The sequence below is a fragment of the Chiloscyllium plagiosum genome, chromosome 36 (assembly GCF_004010195.1).
Source record: "Chiloscyllium plagiosum isolate BGI_BamShark_2017 chromosome 36, ASM401019v2, whole genome shotgun sequence".
Classification (NCBI taxonomy): domain Eukaryota; kingdom Metazoa; phylum Chordata; class Chondrichthyes; order Orectolobiformes; family Hemiscylliidae; genus Chiloscyllium; species Chiloscyllium plagiosum.
Window position 1 is genome coordinate 3,693,748 of NC_057745.1, and position 26,867 is coordinate 3,720,614.

The 26,867-nt window shown below is 44.0% G+C and overlaps 1 protein-coding gene across 1 annotated transcript in view; it reads left to right on the forward strand.

Moving 5' to 3' along the window:
- Positions 1–6: 6 nt before the first annotated feature.
- The window catches only part of smad6b (SMAD family member 6b), a 58,431-nt gene continuing 31,570 nt past the window's right edge, over positions 7–26,867 (forward strand). Inside the window, exons 1-3 of the mRNA XM_043677170.1 lie at positions 7–515; positions 3,714–3,770; positions 4,951–5,019. Of these exons, the coding sequence (XP_043533105.1) occupies positions 98–515; positions 3,714–3,770; positions 4,951–5,019 (544 nt within the window). The 5' untranslated portion in view covers positions 7–97. The remainder of the gene's footprint in view (positions 516–3,713; positions 3,771–4,950; positions 5,020–26,867) is intronic.

The following is a 26,867-nucleotide window of genomic DNA, read 5'->3' on the forward strand; positions in this document are numbered from 1 at the left end:
CAGCCTAGGACAAGGAGGGCAGAGACAGACTGGCATTGCCAAGCTGCAGCGTTTCAGCTTGCCCTCCCTCCCCGGCCACTCCGTCTATAACCGTCGTATGTTCAGGTCTAAACGGTCGGGCCTTGTGCGGCGACTTTGGCAGAGCCGGGTAACGGGAGGAAATGGGCAGGAGGCGGACGATTGGAGTGACCTGGCCGGATCGCTAAACGAGCTGAAGTCGGTCACTCACTCGCTGCTGAAGAGGCTGAAGGAGAAGCCGCTGGAGGTGCTGAGCCAGGCGGTGCAGAGCAGCGGTGCTTTACACACCGCCTGTGTGCCCATGGCCAAGAGCGAGCTGAGGCTCGGCAAGCAGACACTGGCCCCTCAGGTCTTACTCTGTCGACTCTTCCGCTGGCCTGACCTCAAGCATCTTTTTGAACTCAAGCGACTGTACTCCTGCGAGGGATTCGCCCGGAACACAGACAGTTCCACCGTTTGCTGCAACCCTTATCATTTCAGCAGACTCTGTGGACCAGGTGAGTCCTCTCTCTCTCTCTCCCTTATCTCTCAGATGCTCACACATCCAGGCAAAAATGAGGACTGCATATGCTGGAAACCAGAGTCTAGATTACAGTGGTGTTGGAAAAGCACAGCAGGTCAGGCAGCATCCTGCTCCTCGGATGTGCTTTACTTTTCCAGCACCACTCTAATCCCCACACATGCAGTTTAAACAAAATCTTGAGGCGTCCATCGCCTTTTATGTATTCAAACTTTTTCTCATTGAAGGTGGAAGGGGGTGATGATGGGCTGGGATTGTGGGTGATGGGAGAGAAGATGAGAACTCCCAATTCTCACCTGAGGCCCGCATTTAGCGCTTTTAACCAGGTATAAACTCCTGTTCCTTGTGAAAGGTTTCACCTTTGTACACGGCTGCTTCTCTCCAGACTTTGCAAAGAGGCACGTGAGATGTGGGTTACCTTCATTAAGATGTCACATTTTGAAAACGATTGAATGCTTCAGTGTGTGACATAAGTGAACGCATTTAGAATCACCCTCACCCCCCAATAAAAAACTCGTGTGAAATCAATTTTTAAAAATATTAGTTTCAAATGAGATCCTATAATTTGTTGGTATCATTGCAAAACCCAGTCTCTCAATGTACAAACGGAGTTTGGAATGTGTTTATAATACACTATCTTGAAAAAATGCAGACTATACGTAATGTCGATTTCAAACACTTGAAGGACAGAAATTGTTGTCACTTTTGGGGCCCAGGCGGATTCATTCATTTCAGTCATTCACATGAAGTGGATGTAACATTTCAGCCATGTGAAAGCGGAATGCCTGTTTCAGTCATTCATAAAAGTAGAATGCTGTGTAGTAAATGCAGCTCCAACAATGGCAGGGCTTTGGAACAGGTGAGATTGGGAGTTCTTGGCCTAGGGTGGGGAGGGGCAGATAGGAGGAAAGGGTAGTTACTTACAGACGGGGCAAAATCAGTTCTGAAATAAAATGGGAGTTTGTAACTTCCATAGTATTTGATGTATGCCTCGTGATTTTTCTCCCCTTCCTCCGGGCAAGCAACGTTCACGCTGAAACTATGAAATTGTGGACACTTGTCTCAAAAAAAAAATTACATGTTCCAGGCATTCCAAATTGTCTGTTTATTCCGTGTCAGAATCACGAGCGAACGAGGCGTTCGAGATGTGAATGTGTGTAATGTGTATCACTTGGTGAGTGGCTAACGGTTTAAGGGAAAAGACTGGAGATTTGAACCCTTTTATACGTTAAACATCAAAAGGAGGATTCCGCTCTGGGTACGCCTCTTTTGCCATGTCCAATTTCTTGGATAAAACTTGAATTTCTCGCGAGTGTTGGATTTAAATTTGCTTTTAAAAAAGTGTTACATTTGAATTCATGTTCCTCTTTTCATGGAGAGTTAGGATTGGATTTCATTCCTCACCATTGTTCCATCTACAGTTAGTGATTTAGATTTCACACCCTGGTTTTCAGTGGGGTTTGCAAGTCCTGGGGAGTGCATGGGCGGGGGTGTTCATAGATAGATCTGAGTTCAGGCTGACCAGCTACTCAGTGAAAAATCACACAACACTAGGTTATAGTCCAACAGGTTTACTTGGAAGCGACGCTCCTTCATCAGATGATAGTGGAGGGCTCAATCTTAACACTGAGTGAGATTACTCATCACAGGGAACCAAAGTCATCTTTTCTCCCTTACAGAGAGAAACAACTGTTCATATATCTGGGGGTGGGCGAACACCACTCCTTAAGTATGGGGGAAGTGAGAAAGATGAAGAGGTGGTCATCATGGAATAACCAATGCGGGATTGCGCCCCCAACCTTGTGATCATTCAGCACCACATTATAGCAATTAGCCAACTGAGCACTTCTAACTCGGTTACTTACTTCTAATGGTGAGACTCCTGAACTTGGGGGAAGCACCTTTATCATTAATAAATAATTTAAGCGCCGTTTATAATCCAAGGGAAACAGTTTGGCCAGATTGAGAATTTAATAATACAAAGAAGATGGGGGAACAGTTAATTCAACTTTGAATGGTGTTTAAACTTTTTTAGAGGGGAAAGTGAGGGCTGCAGATGTTGGAGGTCAGAGTTGAAAATGTGTTGCTGGAAAAGCGCAGCAGGTCAGGCAGCATCCAGGGAACAGGAGAATCGACGTTTCGGGCATGAGCCCTTCTTCGGGAATGAGGCTCATTCCTGAAGAAGGGCTCATGCACGAAACGTCGATTCTCCTGTTCCTTGGATGCTGCCTGACCTGCTGCGCTTTTCCAGCAACACATTTTCAGCTCTAAACTATTTTAGAGGCCCTGATTTAAAGGGGGGGGGGAAAAGGGGTACCACTATCGCTTTAAAGACAAAAAAAACACAGGCCCCATGCCTTGTCTGAAGTCCTGTTGCATTTTGAAAATAGCTGAGAATCATTAATGCGTGACATGATAACGTTCATATTAATGTCACTGATGCAAATTCGGTCTTTCACCTGTATATGTCCTTCGTGTATTTTTTTAAGAAAACAATGTTAAAAAGTATTTAAAATGTTGCTACCAGTTGCAGTTTCCTCCCTAATTGGCCTCCAACCCACAAAGAAATCTATTTTTTTATATGGAAAACGGCTTTAATCTAACCAATTGTAACGTTTTGTTAGCACTAACAAAACCTAGTTGTATGTTTCCTTCGCTCTTGCAGACTGAGCGAGTCAATTTCAGGCTCCCTTTTACTATTGTAACAAAGACAAACGCTTCCCCTTGTTTTTAAGGAAGTTGTAGTAATCTCGTGTTGTAATTTTTCCTTTAAGAAAAGGTTTAAAGTTCTCTTAATAGTACAGACCGGACTAGATTCCAGCGAATGCGATTTTAATCTCAAGTTTTTTTCTCTCTCTCTCCTCCTCTAGTGGGAGGAGATTGAGGTCTGGAATTATCCCTTTGAAATGAGATCGATTTCAGCTCGTGTTTTTTTTCCTCCTTTTTCCTAAGAAGTTCGAAAGCTATTTAGGTGAAGGAGTGGTAATAATATGTAGTTTGCATATGTCTGGCGCCAGCCTGGCTCTCTCGCTCATCTGACGATTGAACATCCAGGCAATTACTGCAAGCTCACTCTCCTTACACTTAAACCTTTCCCAAGACAGAGAAAGGATTTTTTTCTCTCTCGTTCTCCACTTTTTCTTTCTGTTTTTAACTCCCATGTCATCATTTTCAGACTCTCCACCTCCTCCTTACTCGAGATTCTCTACAAGTGATGAGGAAAAGCCACTGGGTAAGTTCTTAAATATGTCTAAAATTACGACTTTTTAAAAAAAATGTTGGTATTAGTTTGAGGGAATAGTGGCTAGACCAGAGTATTATAATAAACATGTGCCATCGGTAACAGTTTGCTATGAATTCAGCAAAAGCTTGTCATTTTTGTGAGCAAGAGATAGACAATCCATGCTCTGATTAAACATGTTAAAAATATTTTATTTGTGATTAGGAATGGATCATCCAAGTAACCTGAAAACTAAGGGACTGGGCTTCAGGAGGGACAATGTGGGGGAGGAGGGGAAAAAAATCTCCAAGCTTTTCTGTGTTTAAAAGTAAGAGCTTTGTTAAGACAGAACTAATCCAGCTTGCAGGGATTTTTAATTGTGTTTGACTACAGTAACTGCACCTTATCCTGTTCAGTTTTGTATTTACCCCACCGAGTGTAAACCTGTAGTTTTCAGGAAAGCTTGTGAATTTTGCTGCTATTTTGTGTGTTTGCCTGCCAAACACTGCAGAGCTTCATTGAGTCACGCTGTGGTTGGGAGTGTGTGGTGCTGGGGTTGCAAAGGATCAGTCCTGAGGCAAACTCCAGTTTGTCCTGGGTTAAACTCTTCCACTATTTAAATCCTAATAATCGCACAGTTTTCATGTGGCATTCATGGGGAAAAAAAGCTCTTGATTAAAATTTACTTTTTTTAAAAAAGAATGTGGAGGAAAGCAGTGTGAGATTATAAAGACGTTTGCCATGCGGTTTTATACCAGCGCTAATGAGCTAGGGTTGAGGAAGATCATACATATTCGCTTGTTGAGAGCTGGAGCTTTGGTGTAACTTTTGATGTTTGGAGATTGGAAGTTTGTAGATTTTTTTTTTGTTCCTGTAGTTTCTCCTGGTTTCCATTTATTCTAAACACCCATGAACTTTGCTCTGAAATGTTATAAACTTTATTTGTGGCATGTGATGTTCTTGCCCCACAGCATTGTAAAACACATCCAATACAACACCTCGCTTCCCTGTGGTAATCATAGCATGCTTGAGAAATGGGGTAATGTGTGTGATTTGGCTGTTTTCCATTGTCATACAGCCATTGTATACAATGTTTGGGAAGTGCATTGTGAAATTCACCCTGTGCAGTAGTGTAGAATGCACTGCGTTTGCAATCCCTGCATCCTGACTGTCCTCTTTTACCATCCTCCAGAATGCACAGCATCCTGCACTGAAACAGAAGCCACCAACTCCCCAAATATCACACCTGGAGATTTCTCAGGTAAGCTTTTTGAACATGTTTCAAGTGTGTAAACGTGAAGGAAGTGAGACTGATTAAATCAATAAGTATTCAGGTGCTGCATTTTGTTAAGAATGATAGACATCACAGTAGTCACCATGAATAGTGCTCTCTAAAAAGCTTCAAGATGATCCATCCTTCTGGAAAAGATTCAAGGGAATTTTCTATAATGTTGGGTTTATTATCCATATAGCAAGTATACTATGGAATAGTGACCATTATTGTGTTAAATCTGTGCTGATGCCACCTTGAATCCTACCTGGACTTTTTGAGGTTGTGTTGATTTCAGAGAAACAGAACTTTTGGAAATATACAGCAGGTCTGGCAATATCAATGGAGAGGGAAGTGGAGTCCCATGTTTCAGATCACTAGCTTTACTTCAGAGCCACATTGTTTTGGTACTTGGACTTCCAACTTGGGGTTGTCTTGGTATGGAAGGTGGTATTATCAAGAGTTGGAAATTTTGTGGATTGGGAATGCTTTGTTATCCTCTTCTGGTTGAGAGTGAGGGCTGGGACATGCTGCTGTAACATGTTTCCCTCGTCCCCTGTTTTCATTGACCCTTTTTATTTCTTGATCATTGCCAAGTAAGAGAGATTGTACATTATGCCCCCTTGGGTAAGCCTGATGACAGAAATGGCAGCAAAGTGGTTGTCTGCTTTATTTGACTTGATCTTGTAAAGTTGTCACTAAAAGACCTTTTTTGATATGAAATCCCAGGAGGGGTTTCTGCCTGACAAATTACCATGTGAGTCCAGTACAGGATTTTCTGTTTGTATTCACGACCCTTTCACGAAAGCTATCAATAGGAGAGTGGGGTCAAGTCAGATAGACATGCTGCAAAATAAACAAACTAACTCTCACATGCCCCCTTAATCTCCCAGCTAGTTAGGGGAGGGAGCACCTCTACCTTGATGGACTGAGACTGTAGACTGACAAGATTGGCATTAATGGACCCCTTTGGTGTTTGCAATTTCATAAATGGTGATGTAACCACTTCTTTATTTTATTCAGGGGATGTGGGCTTTGTTGGTTAGTTAAGTGTCAAGCATGTAGGTTTGGGTTTGGAATCACATGTGAGCCAGACCAGTTAAGGAGACAGATTTCTTTCCCTAAAGGACACTACCTTCTCATTTCTCAGTGACTAAGTGGGCAGAAAACAACCATGAGATGGCATGTGTTAATATGATGTTTGGTTCTGAATTTGCTAGCAACATTTAGAACTAGTTTTTTTTTGGGAGGGGCGGGGGGAAATGGGTTGGAAATTTGGATTATATCTCTAAATACGATTTGATCTGTAGTGGTTCAGTTGGTCAAAGGTGGTGTGGCACTAACTTGTGAGAACAAAGGTCCAGGGCACAATTTCTCAGTCTGTAGTCCATTCAATGATCTGAGTTGGACAAGTGCTGCCCCCTGGGCAAAGTTGGTGGAATATAAATTCAACTAAGGTGCCACCTTCCAGTCCTAGTTGGCACCTGTTGGAGGATGTGAAACAGGCCTCTGGCATTATGTCAGGTCAACATTGCACCTGGCTGTGGCATGCCATCATGCTTCAAGTCTGCGTTGAAATCTAATGTCCAAGAAGATAACCGGAAGAAATCATCGATCAGGGTTGAGTTGGCACCAACAGGAGAGAAGGGTGAAAAAGATTAACGTGCTCTCTGCCTCTTTCTTGCATTACTTGAGCAGCATGAGCATGGTTTGAAAATAAAAAATGCTGGATACCCAGCGGGTCAGGCAGCATCCATGAAAAGAGAGCAAGCAAACGTTTTGAGTCTAGATGACTCTTCTTCATCAGCCATCTGACATCAGCATGGTTTGGATTCACCATCTGCATTTACCTGGTGCCTTTAATGTCTCTAGGTGCTCCAACAAAATCTGGCACTGGGCTCCACAGGAGAGGTTAGGACTGAAGCTTGGTCAAAGATCTGGTGCCTTAAAGGTGGACACAGGGAGGTTTATGGAGGAAATTTGAGTTTGGAGCCTCATTAGCTGAAGATAAAGCTGCCAATAGGGTGATAAAAGTCGGAGTGTACGATGTGGTGTGGCTGGGGTCTGGGTGCCTGTTTGTGGAGCAGAGTCCATCCATGAGAATATGCATGTTGTTACTTTTTTTTGTTTATTGATACTAGCTATGTGGCTAATCTGGAGACTTTGGCATTATGGTATCTAACTGTGGCTGACCAATTCTTTATCATGCCCTGAAATGTAAATGAGGAGATTATCTTGCCGTGTTTGTTTTGTGTGTTATGTGGTTTTAAGGCCCAGGCTGACACTGAGGTGCAAGCACGCTCTGCTCCAACAGGAATGTGTGGGGAGGAAGATTGTGGTGAACATTCACTCTGTACAACTGTATAAGGACAGCTGCCTCCTAGTCCCTATGCAAGTCTGTTGTTGGCAGGATTTGTGCTTCTAACCTGGAACACTAAGTTGCGAAAGATCAGTGATGGCACTATTTTTTCCACATGTAAATTAATTATTGATAATTTACCAGGCGCCAGACAGTGCTCTTCAGCAAAATAGAACCACATTTGCAAAGTCAAAATGAACCTTGTGCTACAATGTAGGAGCCAGTGAAGCCCTACAAATCTTGCCCAAAGTCCCAAAGCATTGGTTTGGAACAGAATAATCTTTGCACACCATTTGACCATGAGGACATCACTTGCAATTCCAATCCTGTCCTCACCCACTCCTTCCTGCAGAGAGTAATCTTGGGCGGTAGCTCTCTGGCTAATTTCCCCTTTTTTTAGCCTCCTCACTACCCTATTCTTAACCCTTAAGTGCTGCCTTGTAGTCCATTAACTCAGCAGAGATTTGATAATTGAGTCTGGCACTCTAAGCCAGTGTTAGACTAATAGTTCCTGAGCCTTGTGAACCAGGTCACTCCTATCTCACTGGATGTTCTGAAACATTCGCACTTACTCATGAATCACTGTGAACCTGAATCATGTGACACCGTGCCAGGCAATGTGACCCCGAAGGTTCCAGATTGTACTGACACCAAAATCATAGTGATTGGTGGCCTCTGTGCTCCTGCATTTGGATGAGGAGAAAGGCCATTGTTCAAGTTTCAATCACAGTACATGGTTGTTCCGCCACCTCCGGGAGTCTTCCTGCACTCTTACTATTCCCTTGTGGGATATGGGAGTCACTGGCTGGGCCAGCATTTGTTGCCCTTGAGAAAGTGGTGTTGAGCTGCCTTCTTGAACCGCTGCAGTGCATCTTCTCTGGGTAGACTCTCAAAGCCATTAGGGAGGGAATTCCAGGATTTTGACCCAACGACAGTGACTTGCGGAACTTGCCGGGCAATGATGTTCCCATATATCTGCTGCCCTTGTCCTTCTAAATGGTGGGTTTGGAAGGTGGTGTCTCTGGATCATTGGTGAATTTCTGTAGTTGGTCCTCCAACTTATGTCCTTTCTAGGAATTTAGTTCCAGTCACCTATCCTGTGCAGGCTGACCCACATTGGCACCTGGTATAGCAATTCCTAAAATATATTTTTGTTAAAATCTCATCCACTTTATCAAATCCCTTCAAGGCCTCCACCTCCCCACCACCACCTCCAATCTCTGTAACAGCCTACAGCCCAATAACATTCCAAGATCTGTTATCCTCCACTTTTGGCCTCTTGTGTGTTCCGTTTCCTCTTGTTCCATCACTAGCGGCCATGTTTTCTGCTGCCTGGGCCCCAAGCTCTGGAATTCCCCCCTCTAAACCCTTCTAGCTCTCTCCTACATTCAGGTGTCAATGAGCAAACTTTTGGTCATCGGCCTTAACGTTTGCCGTATTTATGACTCAATGTCTAATTTTATTTTATAGCAAGACCATAACACACAGGAGCAGAATTAGGCCATTCGGTCCATTGAATCTGTTCCGCTACTCATTCATAGCTGACATGTTTCTCAACCCCATTCTCCGGCATACTCTTTGAAACCTTGATCCCCTTACCAATTAAGGACATCTCTATCTCTGTTTTAAATACATTCAGTGACCTGGCTTCCACAGCCCTCTGTGGCAGAATTCCACAGATTCACCATCTTCTGTCTGAAGAAACTCCTCATCTCCGTTCTAAAGGGTCATCCCTTCACTCCAAGGTTCTGCCCTCTGGTCCTAATCTCTCCTACTAGTGGAAATATCTTCTATCCAAGTCTCTCAGTATTGTGTAAGCTTCCGTGAGACTCCCTTGAGTACAGACCCAGAGTCCTCAACTGTTCCTTCATGCCTTGGACTGTTCTTGTGAACCTCCTGCATACCCTCTTCAAGGCCAGCACATGCATCCTTAGATACTGGGCCCAAAACTGCTCCCAATATTCCAAATACGGTCTGACCAGAGCCTTGTACAGCTTCAGTAGTGTCTCCCTGCCCTTGTATTCTAGCCCTGTTGAAATGAATGCTAACATTGAATTTACATACCTAACTGCCAACTGAACTTATATGTTGACCTTAAGAGAATCCTGAATTAGAACTCCCAAGTCCCTTTGTCCTTCAGATTTCCAAAGCCTTGTCCCATTTAGAAACCTGTCTTATGCCTTTACTCTTCTTACCAAAGTGCATAACCCTACTCTTTCCCACATTGTTTTCCATCTGCCACTTCTTTGCCTACTCTCCTAGCCTGCCCAACTCTTTCTGCAGCCTCCCCGCTTCCACACACTAACTCTTGAGGGTACACACCCATGTACATGTGCACACATTCTCTTGTTGGACATGGGAACAAACTATATTATGATACGAAATGTGAGTGAATTCCATGTAGATGCTGTCTCCTCCAGGTTTATGCAGGACTAGGTACCAAACAGTTGTTAATACCTTCAGGTGTAAACCCTGGACAGAAGCTAAACTTGAAGTCTAAGGAGCATTTTTATTTTGTTAACTATATACAGATGTAACCAATCATTCTAAGAGAAAAGTAGTTAAAGGTCCCTGCCAGTGAATTTTAATATTGGGGATAGGAATCAGCCAATTTAATAAATATTAATAAAATATCTGTTTGCCTAATGCTTCCCTTGATCTTTCAGCCAAGTTTATAATAATCATTTGCAGTGAAAGAGAGAAACACACAAAAGCAGAAAGAATGCTCTCCGAGCTGGCTGTAACTTTAATCATTCCTTTTCTTTGCAATTATATTACAGCTGAACAGCACTTAATGTTTTTCCTTTTGGTCCTTTGAAGTCAAGTCAAGTTTTTTTTTGGTTGGTATTTTTTCTGTTTTTAGTCTGTCCAGGTTGGGTAGAATTTATTACGTTTTACAGACTGGAAAGAGCATGTGACTTTCTAGATGCTATGATCTTAACGGAGAGAATTGGTGAGGTTTTCCGTAATGGAAATGAGTTTAACTAGAACAATATAACGATAAAATGGAGTGCAGTCTCCATGAAATCAGATACGTTGTCTCCCGACTGTGCAAGTTCAGATACTGAGACTTGTAATAGCAGACTGTCGTATTTGGTGATTAATGCACTCCTAGTGTTCAGACTTCCAGTTAAGAGGGCGGGAGTTTTTAAGAGATTTCAAGCTGACCCATTAACCCCTGGGGCTTATTTTAACCCTTTACTGTGAGGCTGATAATAGCTAGCATACACTGTGAACCAGGCCATTTCTTTCTCTCTTTCACTCATGCTCCCTCCAGACTTGACTTGATTAGTGTTTTTATCTGAGGTTGTTCAGAGATAAACCTGGTTCTGGTAACCTCTGTACACATGCTGTGCAGGCATTTTGAGTATCTGACCATTGTTAATTTGAACCCCCTTGCTTCTTCACTCAGTGTGGATCTTGGCACTGAGAGATAACGACTTAGGTGAGATAACATCAGTCTTCCAAAGCATTGGTAGTTTTTTGTATCATGTGAGTTTGGGGAAATCTTACATTTCCTTTGCAAATCTGATAATCTTTTATAATATTGAATTTATTTTCCTTCTTTAAAGGGGTGTAGGTATTGCTGGCATATATTGTCCATCTCTAATTACCCTGAAAAAAGGTGGGACAGTATCTATAGGGATACCCACAGTGCTTTTAGGAAGGAAGTCGTTCAGCAACACTGAAGGAATGGTAATATATTTCCAAGTCAGGATGGTGAGTGGTTTGGAGGGGAACTTGCAGAGGGAGGTGTTCCCAAAAAACTGCTGTTCTTTCCTTCTAGATGGAAGTGGTCACGGGTTTGAAAGATGCTGTCTAAGAAGCCTTGCTGAATTTCTACAGTGTATCTAATAGATGGTACGCACTGCTGCTACTAAGTGTTGGTGATGGTTAATGTTAAAGGTGGTGGAGGAAGACCATTGTGATTTACACCTGGCATTTCTGTATTCTGAGTCCCACACTGTTGAAGGCCAGTGGTCAAATCGTGGAGGGTGTGCAGTGTGAATGTTCCAGAATTGTACCTGGACTGCAGTGGTCAAATGACAAGGACTAGGCTAGGATTGTATATACCATTCAGCCTAATTTTTCTGAGGGTGTGAACAATCTCTTTTCTAAGTGTACAGTACTTATACATTTTTTGAGTGGCCAAGCATGCATATTAATTTTAAAGGGACAATGCGTATGTAGCCTCTGTGGATGATTTTGGATCAAGAGGATGGTTTGTTGGATACGATACCCTGGGATTTGGATGCTTACATGAGAATTTGATTAGTGTTTTTGAAATACAAAGCAGAATGGATGCAGTAGATGGAGAGAATTTAGGGGACATCACCAAGAGTGAAAATTGGAAGCATGTTGATGAATAATGGTAAAAGTCCCAAGACTTTCTCCCATAAATGGCAGTTGGTACTGGATCAGTTGGTACAACTGGCTTACTGAATCAGCCATGATCTCATTGAAGGGTGGAACAGTTTTGAAAGACGAAATGCTTTCATCCATTCCTAATAACGGTGCAGTTTCTAGGAAGAAACATTGACTTGTGATCAGCAGCTGGAACATAGGATGATCTCAGCTCACTGTACGCATTCTTGATGTTTCAGGAGAGTGTCCTGATGGCATTCTCTATCATTTCCCAGTCTCTGTATGGATGATTTAGCCCCACAGTTGGGTGTCCACTCTCTGCCGGTGACAGTGTCTTCACAGATAACTTGAGGCATGTCTGCCCACACAAAATCCATTATTCATCAGAAAAGTCCCGTTCTCGATGGTTCAGACTTTCATTGGATGTGCACCTATCAATTGCAGCCCTGGCACGAGTGAGGTGACCAAGTGTGACTTCCTTTAAACCGTGTCCAGTATTTGATTGCTATGGTAGCAGCACGGGTGACTCAGTGGTTAGCACTGCTGCCTCACAGCGCCAGGTTCGATTCCAGCCTCGGGCGACTGTCTGTGTGGAGTTTGCACTTTCTCCCCGTGTCATTGTGGGTTTCCTCCGGCTGCTGCGATTTCCTCCCATAATCCAAAGATGTGCAGGTTATGAGGATTGGCCATGGGAAATGCAGGATTACAGAGGGGCTGGTGGGTCTTCTCTTCGTAGGTTCGGTGAGGACTTGTTGGGCCAAATGGCCTGTTTCCACACTGTAGGGATTCTGTGATTTACTACTGTGGCTGAATGACCCTTAACATTTAGAATCTTGTTTGGAATAGAGCAGGTTGACTTTGAATTTAGGCTTTACAGTTGGCAAGGCCTTTGTTATTAAACACCACATGAAATGAACATTTCCAGGATTTTGTTATGTAAGTGATTATTGAATTTCATGTTGTAAATGGGTGTTTCCAATTTTGCATACAAGCCTTTCCAATTTCACTTTTTAAAAATTAATGTCCAATTGAAGAAATATAACCATGTGCAATGAAGATTATGTCCCAAGAAAGTTGGGCATTTTCTTTTTGAACTAATTTCAGTTCTTTAATTGGGACGTGGCCTGACTGATACCTTCAGTGGTTGTTGCACATTCCTAATTGCCCTTGAACTGAGTGACTCGCTAGGACAGTGCAGGGGGCAGTCTGGCCTCATTTAGTCCAAACCACATATGGCCGGCAGAGTTCCTTCCTATTAATGAACTCCAGTGATCCGAGATGGGGTTTTCACAACATTGATAACCTCCATGTTCACCATTACCAAAACTAGCATTATGTTCCAGATTTGCGAACTGAATTTAAATTTCCTGCAGGTGCTGTGGTGGGATTTGAATCCACATCTCTAAGGCATGACTCTGAGTTCGGATTACTAGGTCCGGCAACAGCATGAATATGCTACTGTCTCCTCTAACTTTGGTTGGCTGTGTTTGTAACTGTCTTGTTTGACAGAAGCAGCCTCTCCTTCTGCCCCTTCATTGCCCTGTAACTCTCACCCCCAGGTCCCCAGCCATCCCTCATGTATCTCGTTGCCTCCTTCTGCCCCTTCACTCTTCCTTTTCCATCTGAGTTCTAACATTACCGCAGAGGTTTCTTAGGCTCTCCGACCCCAAGAAAAAAAATCATAGTTTTCTTCAAAAAAAGACTCTAGTATTTAGAAGTGAAAGATCTGGTCCCCATTTGGAAGAGTCTGGTTTCTCTTGTACTGAACGTGTGTCATTCGCAAGTTTTACTGGTGCTGCCTTCTGGGGCAAGGCGACTTCTGGTGGCCTCTGAGTGAGACTGGCCTGTCTTTTCTCCTGTTTGCATTTCTCCCAGTCCTTGCCTGCCTGTCTGTCTCCATGCAGACACACAATCAATTTTTAAACCTTTCTTTTTTTTTCAAAAAAAAAGTGATTTTTCTCCCTCTCCATGCACAATTGGGATTGATAACATCAGGACTGGGAGCGCAGTGCAGACTGGGAATTTCGGAGGGCATGAGTTATTGTGTGATTATTATCAGCACTGAGGCTGCTTGACTTTCTGCCCATGGCATGCTTCAAAGGAGAAGCTTGCATTTCTGCTGTGATTAATGCTAACCACCAGAGCTAATCCATCACATTAACCTCCATGAGATGCAGAAATAAACTGGAGCCAGTTAGGATAATGGTCATTGAATTCATTCATGAAAACCATTTTTATTAAGATTAGGTCTCCGTATGGAATTTTTTTTTAAAACCTTTTGTTTGAGCTCTGAACATGGAATGCTGCAAGAATTTCTTTCCAATCAAAGATTCCCTTCACTTGTCCACAAGATGTTTTCTTGCAAATGAACAGCCCTTCCTCCATTCCCCAGGGTGAATGTTTATAGATACTTTGGAGAGTTATCGTGTGGAAGTGATTAGTATTTGTGCTTTACTATATATCTTCATTGTTACTTTTCTAAACTCAGGTGAAAATAAATAAATGAATGCTTTCTCTGCTAATCTACTGCTCACTCACTCCCTGGTTTTTTCATGTAGCATCTGTGGGAGAGGAAATAAGGAGTTAACGCCTCCCAAGTCCAATATGATTTCTCTTCAAAGAAAAGCATTAACTTTTGTTTCTCTCTCCACAGAAGCTGCCAGACCTGCTGAGTTTCTTCAGCACTTGGTTTTCATTTCAGATCTCCAGCATCCAGGATTTTGTTTTTGTTGCTTGGTTTCCTCTCTCACTCAGAGGAAAACTCAGCCCTTCAACACTGTTACGCCATTTCAGGTCAATCACGATCGTACTCCTATTCCATATTCTTTTATATTCTCATCTAGCAAAACTCCATTGCCCAAATTTGAAATTTATTAATTGATTGACCATGTTCTGCTTTCTGTGGGAGAGAGCTATAAACTAGCCCCATTTTCTGTCTCCTCCCTTCTCCCCCAAAAGGTGCACAGTCTTCCAGCGAGAACCGATGTCTCAGTCTCTCCAACAGGGGAATGGTTTCTCTCCATCTATCCCGTATACCCTCTCGATATCCTGATTCGTCTTCCATCAGATACCCTCGAACGTTCTCACGTACCAGGGAATGTAAGCCTGGCTTCTGTAGTATTTCCTTTTAACCTGATGTGGTCACATTCTGAATTGTTTGGAATCCATTGGGAGCCTAGACCTTATCCTGGGGGTATTCAACAAAACTGCAATTCTCCGCGTGCCAGTGTTGGTGAGATTGGGAGCTGGGTCTAGTCTCTGAAGCAGTTGTAGCCACATTTTGCCAAAGTATCTTTTTCCAATTAATGAGGTTTTTTTTCAGCTTGCTTTCCAATAATCGAACCACCCCTGAGCTCCCTACACTGTCCACCTCTCTGAGCAACAGTCAGGGTGAGATGGTCAAGCAAAGACAGTTAGCTGGACTCTGCAGCAGTGTCACATTTTCGACATAATCGTGGGGTTAGAACTGGATGATGATGGTTGGTGCTCAGAAGCAGTTCATAAAAGGTTTACCATACTAGTAGCTGGAATGGGTGGGCTGTCTTATGAGGGAATGATAGCCAGGCTAGACTTGTAACCACTGGTGACATGATTGAATTATACAAGAGTCTGAGGGTCTTGACAGGAGAGGTGTCAGGAGGATGGTTCCTCTAATGGTAACATCTGGAAGTAGGGCTCACTGTTTTAAAATTCAGGAGTTACTTGTGAGCTTCTGGAACTCTTCCTGAAAAGATGATGGAAGCAGAGCCCTTGAGTAGTTTTAAGGCTGAAGAAGAGCAATTCTTGTTACAAAGAGGGTAATACATTATCGGGGGCAGGCAGGAATGATCAGATCAGCTGTGATCTTATTAAATAACATAACAGGCTCAAGGGGCTGAATGGCCTTCCCCTGTTCTACAGGCCTATGCTATAATCTGCCACTTTAACAATTGGTATGTTTTGAACTCGAGGCTGAGTAGGCTGACGGACAGGAGCTTGGTTTGAGCAGGAGTAGAGGAATGAACTTGAGAGGTGATGGGGTTGGAGGCCAGGAACAAGGTTTGAGATTCCTCTTTGAACTGACGTTGTGGACAGGATCTCAAAACGTGGACCCTTCTTACATCAGTCAACCTTGGTGTCTCCCCTGAACTCTCTCTAGGCTCTCAACATCTATTCTGTAAACTGCAAGTTCCTGACCTGTGTCCTTTGCCAATCCTCTTCAGTCTGATTGGTGGCTGGTATTGTGGCTTTTGGCCCAACACGCTGACTCTCGATGAAAAAAGTCAGCATGTTTGGTGTACTTTGGCTGTCTTTAAGACAGCAGTCTGGAGGTTCGGGCAAGGCACATCAGTGGGCAGGTACGTCACAGGGTCTGCTCCTGACAATTCAATTCCAAGTCACTCCATTCCAGTAATCTGGTGCTTCACATTCTTTAAATACTTAGTTCCCATTTTATTGCGTAAAGTTCAGTTCAAGATGGATTGTTCAGTGAATGAATAGGTTAATGGTGATGTGTGTATAGGAAGAGGGGAGACACTCTAATGTTGTTACGATTGCTCTATAATTGTTAAACATCTCCCAACCCCTACTCCTCACCATTCCCACTAAGGACAGTAAATGTACAGCAAGTCTCCAGGTTACAAATGAGTTCCATTTTTAAGTCTGTTCGCACAGTGAATTTGAATGTAAGTTGGAACAGTTAGGTATGGTTCACTTCTAGCGTCAATTAGTCAAATTTTTGTCTTAGTATATAATATATATTTTACCTAAACATCTTAAATATAATACAGTAATGGTAATAAGTGTAACTACAGTACAATACAGCACAGTGTCTTGAGGGCTACGCAAAGCAGTCAGCCTGTTCGTTAGTTTGAACCGTTGTATTAACTCGCTTTTATTTTTAAATAATGGGCTTTATGGGGGTTGGTTTCTAAGTACAGGCATTCATAACCTGGAAAAAGCCTGTACTTTGTCTCTTTTTATGTGTTCCAATTCATATGGGTTTGGCGATCTGGACTGAATGATTCTGGCTCCTACAAAGAGTTGATGCAGGAACCAAAATGAGATGCACAGGTATTTGAGAAGACAAGAGGAAGAGTAATTAGCTTGTGCCTGCACTGGCTTTATTTGGGAAACAGTGCACCACTGGTGAGGGCGAGCGGTGAGGAAACACTACGAAAGGAGATGAAGTGTCAGGTGATGGTGGAAGAGACTGTTTGATATGGTCGGTATAAAGCGATCGTTTAATTTGTCAGCACTGTCCATTAACTCTAAGTCAAGGAATTCCCTCCCTAAACCTCTCCACGTTCCTTGAAACCTCCTTCATTGGGGCAAGATCTTTAGTCAGCCAGCTGTCTACCTGTTTACCAGGGAGTTAGGTGTCCAAGCTTGGCCGTTTTAGGAAAGGCATACGAAAACAAACTATCCCCTAGTGCTGACGTAACTGAGGGGACACAGGTTGAAGGTTTGGAGTTTGAGATCCTGAGGGCGAGAGAGTGATAGTAAACTTGGAGTCACTTTTCAGGGACAAACAATCAATGATTCCAAAAGGAAGATTAGAGAAATAAACGTGCAAGGGATAAGGTGGGGAAAGGGGCTGACTTGATTGTTTTACAGAGAGCCAAGGTGGTCTCGATGGGCTGAATAGCCTGCAAGCTGATTACGCTCTAGCTGTATCCATGTAGCAGTGGAGGAGGAGAGGTTTGACAAGGTGAACGGATGCATCTTGTTAATGATCTGATCTTGTTACACACATGCCACTGCTATAGTTACTCTTTCCTGAGTTATATTAATGGTGGGTGTTAGGTGGGGGGGGGGAAACAGGGAAGAGTGCGAGGGGCTGTGGATGTTATTGTCAGCTGCTTGGAATTAATATCGTGGTCTCCTCCCGGTCTGTTTGGCCGACACAATTTACGTTGCTGCGGCATGGATTTATTTTAGAAAATGGTGAAGCTAAGCAGTCCGGGTACAATTAAATACAGCTGCTTTTATAGCCTTCACACACAACTGGCTTCCCAAAAAACACCAAACTAACTCCGACAAGAGCTGTGTAAAACCACAATCTCTTTCTGTGTTCATTGTGATGAAGGCATCAGCTGGTAAACGCAGTACTCTCCTGTTTCCGTCACTGTATCAGCACCAACTGCATGCCACCCGGGGATGGCACCAGTCAGACACATCTCTCTATTGTGCCCTCCTAGTCCTGCACTCCCAAGTAACACCCTTGTTATTTCATCTCTGTTTGAGCTATTAGCTGGAGAATACCATCGCCAGTGCGTGGGAGTGCAGTCTGCCTCTATTCGAATGCCTATTGTGGCTCAAGTCGAGAGACCACTCACCTTTGTGCTGGAAGAATGGGCATCCAATTCCCAATCTGAACTTGAGCATAAAAGTCCAAGCTAACATTCCCAGTGTGGTGCCAGTATTTTGGACATGTGTCGCATGTAGAAGTTCCCCCGGCAGTATTTGGGAGAACAGGAGGGAATTTTCCCCAGAACCAATGTTTATGTCTCGGTCAACGTCATGAAAGGAAATTTTCTGCTCATGGTTGGACTGCTGTTTGTTGGAGCTTGCTTTGTGCAAATTAGCTGCCAGGTTCCCAGTATTAATGAACAAATTCAACGAAATTGTTGTAAACCGCTCCAATATTCACAGCAGTGCTGACACTTCCCAACTCCTTCGTTGGCTGTAAAACACTTGGAATATTGTGAGGTTCTGAACCAGGCTACCAAAAGAGAGTTCTTTCTTTTCCTCTTTGTGGCTGAATAGGCAAAAGGCAACCATTCTAAGGCTGGGTATGGAGCAATATCTTGACTCTTTGTCCACACCTCTCAGATCCATTCACTCTGTACTCATTGGTGTTAACACTTGCTCGCCTTGGATTAAGATTAAGGAGTCAGTTGGGTCATCTTTCAGGCAGTGTCCGCTGTCTGAATCTGATTCAAAAACGTGGAGGCGATCACTGTTCCTTGTAGTTCAGTTGACCAGGATCTAGTAATTTCCTTCTAAAAAGTGTTTCTGTGTGCCCATCCAATGAGGGCTGGGTTGGGCTGAGCTCAGCAATGGCCCCCCAACCCCTCCAAAAAATGCAGCAGTAGAATAAGGTCCCACATTCCTTATGTCTGATTAACAAACTCAGCATAATTAGAACAAGCAGCCCCAAAGCGGCACAGAACTGAGAACCAAAATTCCATAGGGAGCCTCGTGAATTCATTGTTTTTGTACTGGTGGGAAGCACATGCTGTCTTTCTACAAGGATATGTTTTTGGATTGATGATGTATCCCAGCCCCTGTAGCTGCCCACCACATTAGAAGGTCTGAAGTGTAATGGTGGACACCGCATGCTCCCTCTCTCCAAGGAGGCCCGGCTGTTGACATGACCATCAGAGAGAAGCAGGCAGTTAGACACAGAGCCCTTATAGGGTCCGCTGCCCGAACCTGATGGTGGCCTATTGGCCAGGCCCTGAAGTAGTGTGCATCCACACACATCCTGGGTTTGCATGGAAAAATGGCTACTTACATCTGGCACCAAGAGGCTGGATCGATCATTCTGAGCAAAGATGAAATAAGGGAGTTACACTTCTCTCAGGAGTGAATCTTAGGTCAAAGGAAGATATGAAATTTTATTAAATAACTTGTTTGAAGTCTTTTGGAGGACACATACTGAGGAGGAGATGCATGAAGTATCTGATTATGGTCACTGTTGATCTGTGCTGTTTGAATTGTGGTAGTCACAAACCATGTGAACTTTATCTGCCTCTGGAAAACTGACTTTTTTTGAAAGTTGAGTAAGGTATTGGCGCTGTATCCTTATTACATTCTGCAATGGGCCTGAATTAGCACCACTAACACAGAGGAAAAAGACGAGAGCAATGCTATAGATTCTCAGCCTCCAGTTTAGTTGAACCTAAAAGATTGTGAAAAGGCAAGAATCTTGCATTAGTTAACAGTAAATCGATAACCTTGCGGTGGGATTATAGCAGCAAGGGAAATGTTGCACTGGTGCCAAGGTGACTACTTCAAGATTGTGATAGTTGATGAAAAAATAAATTGCTCCCACCAAACCTGACCGAACAAAAGCAGGAAATATTGATGCATGTTCACAGTGGCCTGTCAGGCTCCACCTCAAATTACATCCATCCTCAAGAAATGGGGGAGATTCCTCTGTACTGTGCAGCCTGATCATCTGTCCTGCTCCGAGTACAATGGAAAATGGGGAGAACTTGGTTTCTTTAAAGCTGGGGAGGTGATGAAGGGCTTTTACCCGAGATGCAATTCTCCTGCTCCTCAGAGGCTGCCTGACCTGCTGTGCTTTTCCAGCACCACTCTAATCTTGACTCTGATCTCCAGCATCTGCAGTCCTCACTTTCACCAAGGTGAACATAAAGTCCTGCTCCCGCCTCTCTCCCGCATCCAGAGTCGTAGGTTCAGTAAACTGTGGGTGTTGAACTAGAGGTTCTGGCTTGTGAAAAAGAGAGTTGTTAACCAGGATAATCTACACACCAAGGTTGAACAGCATTTGGGGTAAACCTCTGAGGAAAACAGAGGTAAGAAAAACAGGCATCAACTCCACACGCAGGTGGTTTTGAGAGCGCCTAAGATTGGCCAATGGGTTCCATTTCCAAAATTACTTGGCGTTTTGTAGGACAGTCACAGACCATTTTACAATTTGGAATCCTGATCTAATTACCCCACTCTTCTGATCTAGAAACTTAATGCTTTGTGCCAGTTCTAGCTCACCCTCCGAACCAAATGTGACTATCTTTGTAGAAACCCAAAAGGAACTAGGCCCTCAGTTTGCTGCAATATTATAACTTGTTCTGGTCATTTTGTCTCTGTGGTGAAACTTGTGACAAGGTGCTGAAATACAAGTGTCCCACTCTCAAGAGACCCTGAATGGTCAGGACAGAGTGGATGGGGAGAGACCTTTTGGCTGGTCAGAGGGTTGAGAACTGGAGTGCACAGATTTAAGGCGAGAGCATGATGATAAATATTTTTATGCAGCAAGTAGTTAGGATCTGAAATGCACTGCCTCAGGATTCGTTGGAGGCAGATTCAGGGTTAGGTCTCCAAAGGGGATTGGAAACTACTCAAGAGGGAATAAAAAATGGCAGGGCTGTTGGAAAGAGCAGTGAAGTGGCACTAATTGAATTGCTCCAGCAGAAAACCCAAAAGAACACAATGGGCAGAATGGTCGCATTGTGTCGCTGAAATTGTTCTCTGAGCCTGTGACCCTTCCTTCGGGGTTGAGTTGTGAGTGTAGTTGTACTTATTGGGTGCCTTGTGCCTATGGTAGTTATTCTGATCAACACCTCGGATGAGTGTGGGACGTGTACCCGGACCTCTGGCTCAGAGATAGCGACGCTACCACTCCCTCTGCTACAAGAGCCCCGTGAGTGCAGTTGTAGGGAGTAGGTTGCTTGAATTCTGTGAGCTTCGGAGGCTGTTTTAAGAAAGGAAAAATAAAGTGAAAGCAGCTGCCCCTTTAAAACAAGCCCCAGGAAAATGGGCAGAACAGTGGAAGCCTGTGGGGGTGGGAGGGTTTAACCCATAGTGCCTGCTACTGCCAACTCTCACTCGACCTGCCAAGTGCTGACTGTCCTTCCAGTTCATCTGCTTTCAAAGCCTCTGTTGTGGGGGGATTTAACTCCATCTCCCAGGCTGGATCATCAAGGTAAGGGATATGGAAAAATAATGACTTGAGTACTTCCACTATGATGCCTTACGCTCTCTGAATTGGTTGTGAATTGTTTACTTGAGGGAAGTGTGTGCCTCAATCAGGCTTCCTGCTTTATTGTTTTTATTGTTCCAGTCATGCAGTAGCACAGTTCACTGCAGTTCATAGTTAAAGGAACTTGGCATTGTTTTATCTTTGATTTTACTGTTAGCCAGTCGCCTCTATTCCTGTTCACCCTGAAGGTTTGTGTACTGTAGGAAGAGACAGCGTTTTCCTTCCTTGTGTGCATCAGAGTAGTGTGTAACTGGCTATTCGACTGTGGAGGCATCAGTGGGTATCCCAATCCTGTCTTTGTGCACGTGCCTCCTTTTGGGAAGTTCTGTTTTAGCCAAGGCTGATCGGGTCTCCCATCGCTGTCGTACTCTTAGCGCAATTTCAGGCATGGGACAAGCTTCTCTTGGCTATGTCCCCCATTCCCAATTGGACTTGGAGCGTTTTGTTTAGCAACGCTTGGACAAATCATAGACTTTTAAGTCATCTGACTGTTCTGCCCACTGCCACCTGACGGTCACTGCAGCATGATCTTTAGCAATACACTTGCTGACTGGCTTGGGAATGCGATTTGATTATCTGGTCCAACACTACAGTTAATGTCAGCCAGAATAGAGAGTGCATATTCTCAGTGTCCAGTCGCTATCACAAGGTTGTTTGTAATGAAGGCTCTGAGATTGAGTGAAATCTTTTGTAAAAGTTGAAATAAAATGAATATTAAATGTAGTTACATTTTAAAACTGGATTTCCACTTGTACTCTGAAGGAAAGTCAGAATCGTGATATTTTATTCCCCCCGGTGGTTTGCTTACAGCTTAAATTTCGTTTCTCCGTTTGAGACCTGGTTACTCTGTGCTTACTGTCAGACCCTTCAGTGATATAAATAACACCGTGCCTCTCGAAGCACAATAACCCTTCGCTACCTGGAGAGTATACCGGTGGGTTTGATCAGCTTCTGTTTCCAGACAGCGTTTTTGGATTGTCTCCGTTTTAACTGGTTTGGAAAATGGGAAAATTGAAAATATTCTGGCTTGCTGGGATATTTGGTGAATTGCATAATTCGAGAGTACAAACAAAGCAAGATATTCCTGAGTGTCACACCTTCCTGTTTCACCCTTCCACTCCTGTATATCCTTGATCATTCCCTGTCACTTGTTCATTTTCTGGTCTTTCTCCTCTTCCTCCTCCCATTCTCTTCCTTCCTTGCCAACACACATGCACGTAATGTTAGGCTTTCCCATGTGCATTTCTAAATTGGCATAGGCTTTAAAATATATTAATGAAAAGTTCAATATTTCAGTTTATCTGTTCCTGGGAATCCCAGACACCTTTTATTCAACAGGACCTGCTTAATCAGGCTGGGAAGTAGAGTTGAGGCCGAGATGAGGTCAACTATGATTGTATGGTTGCACAGAGATTGGAGTCTAGCTTACATTGCTGGGTTAGCTAATCCCGGTTCCCCTTCCTCTCCATCTTGAGACATGAGGGGAACTCTTGGTGCGAGAGCAGACTTAGTAGCTGGGGTGGTCCTCACAAGTGATGGTTTTGCTCATTATTTATTGAGGTCAGCGTTTGGAAGAAACTTTGTGCTAGGAAACGTGGAGGGCTTTCGGATGTTTCTGAAAAATGTTTCATTTGCATTGTCATTGTCATCAATCCCTCAGCAAGAGGGCGTTGTTTGCATGCTCCATGGTTTGTACCTTCCTGGTTGACTTGGCAGCGTTATCCTGGAACCAGAGGTCTTTGGACAGAGAGGACGGGCTACCCTGGGGAAGAAGGGCTATCGAGGGTGGAGGTGGTCACCCTGGGGAAGAAGGGCTATCAGTATTTTCATCGCTTCCTATTAACTGAAGCAGGAGTAGGCCATTTGGCCCCTCAAGCCTGCTCTGACATTAAGATCATGGCTGAACTATCTGTCGTCTCAGCTCCTCCGACCTGCAATATCCCCATTACCCTGAATTCCCCGAACATGCAAAAACCCAACTGTCTCTTGAATTTAATGAAGCTGCCTCTGCTGCTTCCTTGGGCAAAGCATTCCATAGATTCATTACTCTCTGGGAAAAGCAGTTCCTCCTGAGCTCTGTTCTAAATCTACTCCCCCTAACCTTGAGGCCATGTCCCCTAGTCCTAGTCTTACCCATCAGTGGAAACAACTTGCCTGCCTCTATCTTATCTATCCCTTTTATAATTTTATATGTTTGTATGTTTCCCTCTCATTCTTTTAAATTCTAGCGAGTACAGTCCCAGGCGGCTGAACCTGTCCTCGTGGGGTAACCCCCTCATCTCTGAAATCAACCTGGTGACCCTCCTCTGCACCACCTCTAAAGCCAGTGTATCCTTCCTCAAGTAAAGAGACCAGTACTATGCACAATTTGATGGGGGAGGAGGGAGAGAGGTCCCTGGGGAAGAGGAACTGTGTTGGGGATGGGTCCCTGGGATGGGGGTAGGGGTTGTAGTATTTTTGATGTTGTTATCTAATACGGTCTGACAGAGATGCCGGTAGATGGAACTGGTGGTATGTGAATTGCAGTGTAGCTCTGACCAGAAAAGCCTGGACTCTCTCTTTAACCAAAGTGTAAGCTCTGGTGTTTAATGCTTGAATCGAGGGGTATTCCCCCTGGCTCTTCCACTTTGATCACTTCCCTGGAACAGAGTTTCAATAGCCCAGGGGTGTGCTCCCTGTGGGATCAGACACTGCCATCATTTGTACCAGGGTCCTTGATGAACTGATGTCAGTTTGTTCCCATTTCACTGAGGTCTTGTGAAAGTTTCAAATGTTTTCTTCAGCCCGGGTTTGTGGGCGGGAAGGGGAGTTGGGTGGAGAAGGACCTACATCAGCAGCTATTGGGGAGAGGCAGTAGTGTAGTGGTGATATCACCCCAACAGTTTTCTGGAATTCCTAGTTAATGTTCATGGGACACGGGTTCGAATTCCATCTGATTTGATGGTTCAAACTGAAATTGAACGAAAAGCTAACTTAATGGCAACCCTGAGCACTCACTTGTGATAATGAAAACCCATCTGTTTCGCTGATGTCCCTTAGGGAAGGAAATCTGCCATATTTACCTCATCTGGCTCACAGACTCTATGCACTCAATGAACTGCTAGGATTGGCAGGAAGGGTTGGCTAGGCCTGAGACAGCAATAACCTATCATTCTTTTTTCCAAGTTGCCATGCAGATGCACTGCCCAGAGTAGCTGGTCTTTGCGAGATCATAGTTGCGATGCTAGAGTGTTTAGCAACACACAGAAGCAGACCCTTCAGTCCAACCATGCTGACCAGATATCCTAAACTAATCCACTCCCATTTGCCAGCACTTGACCCATATCTCTGTAAACCCTTTCTACTCATGTACCCATCCGGATACCTTTTAAATGTTGTAATTGTACCAGCCCCCACCGCTGCTTCTGGCAATTCATTCGATACACGCACCACCCTCTGTGTGAAAAAGTTGCACCGTAGGTCCCTTTAATATCTTTCCCCTCTCACCTTAATCCTATGCCCTCTAGATCTGGACTTGCTCACCCCAGGGAAAAAAAACCTTGTCTATTTATCCTATCCATGCCCCTCATGATTTATAAGCCTCAGTAAGGTCACTCCTCAGTCTCCAACGCTCCAGGGAAAACAGCCCCAGCCTATTCAGCCTCCGCCTACAGCTCCCTATGGGACCCAGGCGCTTGTTCAGCTGAGGAGCATCCTGACGGGACCCTATTGGTAGAAATTCTCCAGCACCTGAAGGAGGCTTTAATTGCTGATCCAGATCTCACTGCTGTAAATTCAGGTAGCAAGGAGATGACCGTTGCCAGCTCTAACCTTGATCCAGTTGTGGGAGGTCTCTGCTGTTGGAGGATCTGGATTTACAGTTTCTGTGAGGCTAGACTATGGCTGCTGCTTCAGTTATGAAGACAAAAGATGGCAGCCATTTTTCAAACAAGAAGATCTCATGAAGGAAAATGACCAGTTCTCCCCCCCCCCCCCCCCCAACCCCCTGCATTACGAGCTGCTGCTCAAGGTATGATAATTTGATTTTTAAACCTGACTTACCAATTTCTTCATTGTAGCTTAAAAAAGATGCTTTTTAACAATATCCCAAGTTTACCCAAACTGTGGGGAACCAATTGCTTCACACTTTCAACAAAAATATGAATAAAAGTGTGGGAGGAAGAAATATCAGTTTGTTCACCCAGTAATGGAGGACTGGCAACCCCAATACTGGATCAATGGACATTCACTGAACCACAAAATGAAACCAACCAGGAGGAGGCCATTCGACCCATCAGCTAGAAGTAAATTCAGTGTATCCCCAACAGCTGAGGGTTGGGAGAAAGTTATGGGACAGCCTAGGGCATCATCTCCCGAGTAAGGGTGTCACACATTTCAGACACAGGAGGAGGAATCACTTCTTTCAGACGGTTATGAATCTGAAAATCTTCACAGTTGGAGGGCTGTTGAGACCTTGGCTTAGTAAGAATATTCAAGGCTGAGACCAATAGATTTTTAATCACCTTGGAGCAAGCCTGATGGGCCAAAGGTCTCCTCTTTCATGTGTTGTTGTGAGGCTAATTGAATAGCTCTTTCAAAGAACTGTCAGACATGATGGGTCGAATGGCCCCCTCCTGGTTTGTTCCATTCTGTGGTTCATTGAGTGTCCATTGATCCAGTATTGGGGCTGCCAGTCCTCCATTTCAGGGAGAACAAACTGATATTTCTTCCTCCCACACAGGAAATGGTGAAGGCGAGTGGTTTGGGGATGCATTTAAAGGCAAGCACTCTTGATGAAGCACATGTGGGAGAGAGGATTAGAAGGGTATGTTATTAATGAATTGCAACTGGTGGACCATAAATACCAGCACACTCCAGATGGACCAAATGGCCTGTTTCTATGCTGGAAACTGTGTATTTAATCTAGGAGCCAGGTGATGCCAAAAGGTTTCAGTTTGCATGGGGATGCTCCATGGTCGAAGGGTTAACAGAATGGAAAATGGGTGATTACCCAAGTTTGTGAAACTGTGGAGTGTGAGCTGGAAAAGAACTTCGTAATGATTAACTGGTTCATTTTTTTATTTTAGTTGTGTACTTGGCACCAGTGAGCTCCCACAGTAATAGCCATCAAGTGACTTGATTTGAACATAGGCAAGTCTGGCTCCAGTTAGACTGCTACTGATCCAAACACGTTGTCAGTCTGTGCTGTGAAGGAGAGCTGGAGAGCACTGTTGCCTGTCTTGAGAGGGCACTACAAGGCTGTGCGTCCCTCCTGTTTGGTGTGAAATGTCAGTTTGTGTCACAGGGACATTGTTGTAAATATTGACCCCATTGTAGCAGCTACACGTTTGGCGAGTCAGTGCTAAAGAGGGAGTAAAACGGAGTTGCAACTTCATTCTTTAGAAATCTTTTTCCCGTATCTCTTGC